This window comes from Gossypium hirsutum, chromosome D06, assembly GCF_007990345.1.
Source record: "Gossypium hirsutum isolate 1008001.06 chromosome D06, Gossypium_hirsutum_v2.1, whole genome shotgun sequence".
NCBI lineage: Eukaryota > Viridiplantae > Streptophyta > Magnoliopsida > Malvales > Malvaceae > Gossypium > Gossypium hirsutum.
Genome location: NC_053442.1, coordinates 10591373 through 10598663, shown reverse-complemented (window position 1 = coordinate 10598663; position 7291 = coordinate 10591373). Strand labels below are relative to the sequence as shown.

At 36.3% G+C, this 7291-nt stretch overlaps 1 protein-coding gene across 1 annotated transcript; it reads left to right on the top strand.

Annotated features, from left to right (window-relative positions):
* Positions 1–5982: 5982 nt before the first annotated feature.
* LOC107899975 (uncharacterized) lies at positions 5983–7089 on the top strand. The gene is made up of 2 exons (XM_016825707.1): positions 5983–6364; positions 6491–7089. Exons 1-2 carry the CDS (start codon positions 5983–5985, stop codon positions 7087–7089), a joined length of 981 nt encoding a protein of 326 aa, XP_016681196.1.
* Positions 7090–7291: the final 202 nt, after the last annotated feature.

The window sequence follows — 7291 nt, the reverse complement described above, 5'->3', positions numbered from 1 at the left end:
TCAATTAACTATCGTATCGGGTTCCTCATCAACCAACTAGTCGCTACCTTAGTACGATCTGTCGATTTTCCACTATCATAATGAGTAAGCAAAAGCTACTTATCTTCTGACCTCAAAGTCCAGATTGACATGGGTAAAAGTGTTTATGAATGGGCAATACCAATTTTTGGTTAATTCCCACCTTGATGACTTCCCACGGTTGTTAGGCCTAGAGTTTGTTTCACGTTCTTCCTTTCCCAAATAGTTGATCCGTGGAGTAACCCTAGCAAACAGTTAAGAGATTATGCCTCTACTCGCCAATCCCCTATAGAAGGATTAGTTCCTCATGGTTTTCATAAACATCATGGAATGAATGGAAGAATTAATCATAATGAATGAATTGAAATAGAGAGTTTAAGAAATGCCTGATTGATATTTATAAATACTGTGAATCCACAGAAGTTGATCTCCTTTACAATCAGATCTCTTGAAAGAAAGTAAAGAATAAATAAACTAAAACTATGAAAACCTAAGAAAGCAAGAAAAGAAAACTAAAGCTAATGAAAGGATCTAAGCTAATCGAATGTTGTCCATAATGCGTGGCAAATGAGCCTATTTATAGCCTTCATGTAACCATCATCCTTAACCCTAGGTTAGCTGACGTTTCCAAGCTTTAAGCTCGATTGTGTAGACTAAAACGTCTTTGCTTCGTGTTTTTATTTGACCTTCACCCTTGTAGATCCCCCTATCTTGCCACTTGTATTTTATTTTTAATAGTAATTTGGGTCACACAACTCTTACAATATCGACCTTGACACGAATTCTCAACGAACAAGTTCTCTACCTCTTCCATGAAACCCTTTAAGGGTTTATCTTCAACAATGAACTCCAACCAAGTCTTAGCAATGCTCAAACATGGTTATAGAAAGTGATTTAGTCATCATATCTATAGGATTATCATGAGCACTAATTTTTCTTACAATAATAACACCACGAGCAATAATATCACGAACAAAATGGTATTGAAAATCAACGTGGCCTTTTCTCTCATGAAACATTTAATCTTTTGTAAGAAATATGACACTTTGACTGTCACAAAATACTGTACTAATTTTAAGGTCTTCATTGAGTTCACTAAAGAGCCCATTCAGCCAAATAGCTTCTTTACAAGCTTGAGTAATCGCCATGTACTCAGCTTCAATGGTAGACAAAGTGGTAGTAGTTTGCAAAGTGGCTTTCCAACTGATTACACAACCCCCAATTGTAAAGACATATCCTATGAGAGATCTTCTTTTATTAAGGTCTCTAGCAAAATCAGCATCAACATACCCAATGACTCCATCTCTATTTCTTCAAAACTGTAAGTAAACATCAGTACTACCTTGTAAGTATCTCAAAATCCACTAAACTGCTTTCCAATGTTCTTTATCGTGATTCGCCATGTATCTACTAACTACACTGACTACATATGATAAATCTATATGTGAACAAGCCATGGCATACATAAGAGATCCTACTCCACTAGAATATGAAACATGTGACATTTAGTCAATCTCATCATCTAATTATGGAGACAAAGCCGATGAAAGTCTGAAATGGGTTACTAAAGGAGTACTAACAGGCTTAGCACTCTACATATTGAACCAACAAAGAACTTTCTCAATGTACCCTTTTTTACTTAGGTACAATTTTCTTGCTTTTCTATATTTGAGAATCTCCAAACCAAATATTTTCTTTGCTGCTCCCAAATTCTTCATCTCAAATTCATCACTAAGTTGGGCTTTGACCTTTCTTATATCTCCTTTATCTTTCGCTGCTATCAACATGTCAACAACATAGAGGAGTAGATACACAAAAGCACCATCACCGCTTTTCTTAAAATAAACACAATTGTCAAAGCTACTTCTTTTGAAATCATGAGTATTCATAAAAGAATTAAACCTCTTATACCACTGCCTTGGTGACTATTTCAAGCCATAAAGGGACTTTTTTAGCAAGCAAACATAGTCCTCTTTTTGTGAGACTGAAAAGCCCTCTAGTTGTTGCGTGTAAATATCCTCCTCAAGTTCTACATGAAGAATATTGTTTTTACATCTAATTACTCTAACTCCAAATCATACATGGCCATACTACCAAGCAAGGCTCAAATCGAACTGTGCTTCACACCTGTAGAAAACACATCTGTAAAGTCCACACCTGGAATTTGTCTATAACCCTTTGCAATAAGTCTTACTTTATATTTGGGTTCATCAATTCTTGGTGTCCCTTCTTTCCTCTTGAACACCTATTTACAAAGAACAACTTTCATAACTTTAGAAAGCTTCACAAGATCCCATATTCTGTTCTTGTGGAGTGATTCCATCTCTTCTTGCATGACAAACATCCACTTTTCTAAGTTTTCACAGCTAACTGCCTTAGAATAAGTAGATGAATCTTGATTTGTATCTATATCTTTAGCCACATTTAAAGTATAAGCAACTAGATCAGCCTCGACATACCTCTTTGGACGTTTAATTTCTCTTCTAGTTTTGTTTTTGGAAATAGAATATTGTGGTGAAGAAGCGACTCTATTCTAAATTTTTGTACTAACTTGAAAAGTTAATTGTGTTTTTAGATATTGGATCAATCTGAAGCTCCACCTGCTTTTGTTGTTCTTTATTTGAAGAGTCTTTAAGAGATAAGTTAGACAACATAGCAATTTCATCAAAAATAACATCTTTGCTAATCAAAACTCTTTTATTTTTAGGACACCATAACTTATATCCTTTTACACCAGCCTTACAACCATAAAAAACACATTTAATTAATCTCAGTACCAATTTGCCACTATCAACATGAGCATATACAGGAAACCCGCAAACCTTTAAATCAGAATAATTAGTAGGATTACTAGACCATACCTCTTATGGAGTCTTTTTGTCAATGGCAACGGATGGATATTAGTTCATCAAAAAACATACAGTAGAGGCTACTTCAACCCAAAACGACATCAGTAAATTAGTATTTGACAACATTCAGCAAACATTCCCCATGATCGTTCTGTTAATACGTTCTGCAATGTCATTTTGTTGAGTCTAAAAAACCATCAAGTGTCTCACGATCCCTTCTGAATCGAATAATTCGTTGAACTCATCAGAACAAAACTCCAAACCATTTATCAGTACGAATGTGTTTTATTTCTATTCCTGTCCGTTTCTAATAACATGTTAATTTGCATGACTTTTTGTGTTTAATTTGGTTAATTTTTGAATTTATCCCTGATAAATTAGTACTTTTATGTTTTAGTCGTGTCCGGGATGCAATTGGGACGCTAAGAGACAAAAACAAGCAGAAAAGGACCAAATTGAAACATAATCAATGAAATGAGGCCGAATTAAAAATGTGGAGAAAGCCAAGGACTCATTAGATGTTTTTGACTTTGTAAAAGCCAAAAATAGAAAAAAAAATCTTATTTTATTTTATTTTTTTAGTTTTATGTTGAAGTGGTTAAAGCCAAAATTAGTAAACACCATGTGTATAAATAGGGCTTTAATGTTCTTAGGAAGGACACATTCTAATTTACATTTTAATTTCAATTTGGAATTAAAGAGCCATTATTCTTTTTCTTCCAAAGTTGGGAGTGAGTAGTATTCTGTTACTTCCATTGTTATTTCTTTATTCTTTCAAAATTTGTTTAATTGCCTTCCAAGTCCTTTCCCATCCCAATTTCCTCCACTTTCATCAAATCACCTTTCAAAACCTATGAAGCATGATTAAATCCATGCTTCACTAAATTCCATCTTAGCTTAGGCCAGTGTTCTTTCCGGTTGGGAACCGTGAAATACGTATCCATACCAAAAATCCTTCCAATCGGTATTCACATTTTTCCTAAGTATCGGGATTAACAACTCATCCCTTAAAGTTAACTCGATTTCAAGTCAAAAAGCGCATGTTGGGTTTGAGTTGTGTTTGTTGACAATTGGAGAAACGAATCGGTTGTGTTGTATTCGAGTTTCCAAGAACAAATCAAGAAAGAATTGATCGGGTTTAAATGACCCACGTGGTTGAGGTCGTTAACTCGAGTTGGGTTCTTCAGAGCGCAAGGCTGTAAAAATCTTGAATCAGGAACACGTGTGTCTCGGTTAGATAATCGTTAAGGGTTGGTATGCAGGTTGTACCGGGACCAGCTAAGAGAGGAAGAATTGGTAGTTAGGATGTTCTTAACTGCTATAACCAGCTTATTGTCTGGAGGAGAAAATTAATTTTTAAGGATCGATTCAAGAAAATAGAATCTAGAATCCACCGAGTCTTGGGCTAAGGCTTGTTATCTTTGATTACAATATCTGAATTTAAATTCTAATTTATTTAATTATTTATTTATGCTATTTCAATTATTTAGTTTCTAAACATTTCAAAACTCCCCTGATTTATTTGTTTATTTTTCAGCAGGTCTGTTTGGAGTCGTGGGCATGACTTTTGCCATGACTTTCGACACGACAAAAATTCTAATCACAAGTTAAGCATATAAGATAATTATAACATCCAATCCCTGTAGACTCAACCCTACTACCACTCTTTACTACTATTTAGAGTTATTTTGTAGGAATTACTTTTTGTGGTTTCAAAGCCCATCAAATTTTGGTGCCATTGCTGGGGATTGGAGATATTTTTCTAATTTTTGTTTCGTTACATTATGACTAGATTAGAATCGAGAACTCTAGAGTTGAACCAGAAATTGAGGAATTGGCCTGACAACTGCAGAAAGAAGTTGTTCGATGCGGTAAATAGCCAAATCTCGAATTCGAAACCATATCTTACACTGAGAAAATTTTCTCGTTCGACGAACCAAACGAGATGGCCGAACAAATGATATGCGAACTCGCAGTGGCACCGGATGAACAAGAACCCTTATGTATAACCTATCCAGCAGGAGGAATACCGCTCGAGTTAAAGTCGTGTTTGATTCATTTACTACCCACCTTCCATGGATTACAGAATGAAAATTCGCACACCCACCTTAAGGAATTCCATATGGTGTGCACAAGCATGAAGCCTCAGGGAGTAACCGAAGACCAAATCAAACTTCGTGCTTTTCCTTTCTCATTAGACGACTATACAAGAGAGTGGCTATTTTATTTACTCCAGGTATCTGTCAACACATAGTCTGACATGTATCATTTGTTTCTTGATAGGTTCTTCCCTGCAGCTCGAGTGACCGAACTAAGGAGGGACATCGTAGGAATCCGTAAAATGGAGATTGAATCACTCTACGATTACTGGAAGCGATACAAAAAGTTATGTGCAAGTTGCCCACAATATGGACTGACTGAACAGTCACTCGTGTAGTATTTCTATGAGGGTTTGCTCCTGATGGAAATGAAAATGATATGGAGGGGCACTACTTAATATGACTCTTTAGAGAACACGAGGGTTGATTTCAACAATGGTTGCTAACTTTCAACAATTCTGACCAGCAACAGAACCCACAAGACAGGTTCATGGGTTAAGTTCTCTACCTGTAGAAGATAAAATTGATAAGGTAATTAACATTGTTAAAACTTTGCTTACAAATAAAACGAGTCCAGCACGGTTGTGAGGAATTTGCGCTAAGCTAGATTATCTGACTAACTCATGTCTGATTTTACATGAGGATTCGACAGAACAAGAAAATATTGTCGGGAACTTTTCAAGACCGCCCCAAAGGCAATATGACCCTACCCGAACTCGTATAATGTGGGGTGGAAAGATCACCTGAATCTAAGTTATGGGTCGAATCCTTGGTTCAATCAATCGTACCTACACAGGTCGTCTCAGAATCAATAGTTACCACCCCTAAAGTCATATTTGGAAGCCATAGTGGAAAGGCTAGCCAATAGTACTGAGAAATTTCAACAAAACACTGACATGCATATGCAGGAGTTGGATAAGCAAGTGAGCAAGGTCGTGCTCACGGTTAGCCGTTTAGAGTCCTAAGGTAAGCTTCCATCCTAAACTGAGTCAAACCCTCGACACAATGTAAGTGCTATGACATTGAGGAGTGGGAAGGTTTTGGAGCCCGTACCTGGCATGAGTCGCGCCCAAGACTCTAGTCAAAATAAGAAGAACCTTGACATAGAGGCTGCAATAGAGTCAGCACCACAAAAATCATTGGCAGTACCACCTCCGCTTCCTAGAAGACTTGTCCAGTGCAAGGAGCAAGAAGAGAAAGAGATCTTCAACACCTTTCGAAAGGTAGAAATCAACATACCTCTTCTCGATGCGATTAAGAAAATTCCACGATACGCAAAATTCTTAACAACATTATGCACGAGTAAAAGAAAACTCCTGAGCAATGAAAAGGTAAGTGTCGAAGAAAATGTCTCTACCATTCTGCAAAGGAAAATACCACCCAAATGTAAGGACCAAGGTATGTTTTTCATATGTTATAAAATAGGTAGCGTCGGTATTAAAAAAAGCCATGTGTGACTTAGGCGCATCAACTAATATTATGCCTTTATCAATTTATAAACTACTTAATGCGGGTCTTTTGAAGGAAACAGGTATAATTATTCAGCTTGCCGACAGATCTGTAGTAATCCAGAAGTAGTGTTGGAGGACGTTCTTACTAAGGTAAACGGATTGATATTTCTTGCAGACTTCTACATTATCAACATGGAGGATGAAAATTCAGCCAGTTCATCTGACATACTTCTTTGGAGACCATTCTTGAGTACTGCACGAATGAAAATTGATGTTTGGAGTGGAACACTCACCATGGAATTTGATGGTGACATGGTTAGGTTTAATGTTTATGAGGATACAGGACATCCCAATGATAAGTTACAAATCGTACCTTGGAGGAATGTAGATCTTGATGTTAAGCAAGAGGAATTATCGATGATCCAAAAACCAATACGTGAAGCTGTCATGGAAGCCTCGAAATTAGAACTCAAACTGTTTCTAGAATGCTCAAGGATTCCAACAGAGAAAAATTCAAAGATGAACGGAAAAGCTCAAAGACACCTCAATCCACTAATGTTAGGGGAATCCGCAAAGGGCTTCAAGGATAGTGGGAAATGGTCAAAACCTTTCTACAAGAACATCCAAGTGCACAAGATGAAAATATTAATTCTCAATAAGCCAAACGTATAACATTTAAGGTCGTCGAGCTAACGATGTTAAACAAAAGTGCTTTTTGGGAGGCAATCCAAATTTATTTTTAATTTATTGAATTTTTTTGAATTTCAATTTAATTTGGATTAAAAATAAAATGAATAAGAACCAGATTATTATTTAATAGGGTTAATATGTTATTTTTAGGTACGTAATGGAGGTTGTCAATTTTCCCAAAATC

What these genes read in the sequence shown, in the direction of transcription:
- LOC107899975 (XM_016825707.1), top strand. Translation starts at nt 5,983, where the DNA reads ATGACATTGAGGAGTGGGAAGGTTTTGGAGCCCGTACCTGGCATGAGT. An exon ending in ACCCAAATGTAAGGACCAAG is followed by an intron (nt 6,365 to 6,490) that starts GTATGTTTTTCA and finishes GGTCTTTTGAAG; the next exon opens with GAAACAGGTATAATTATTCA.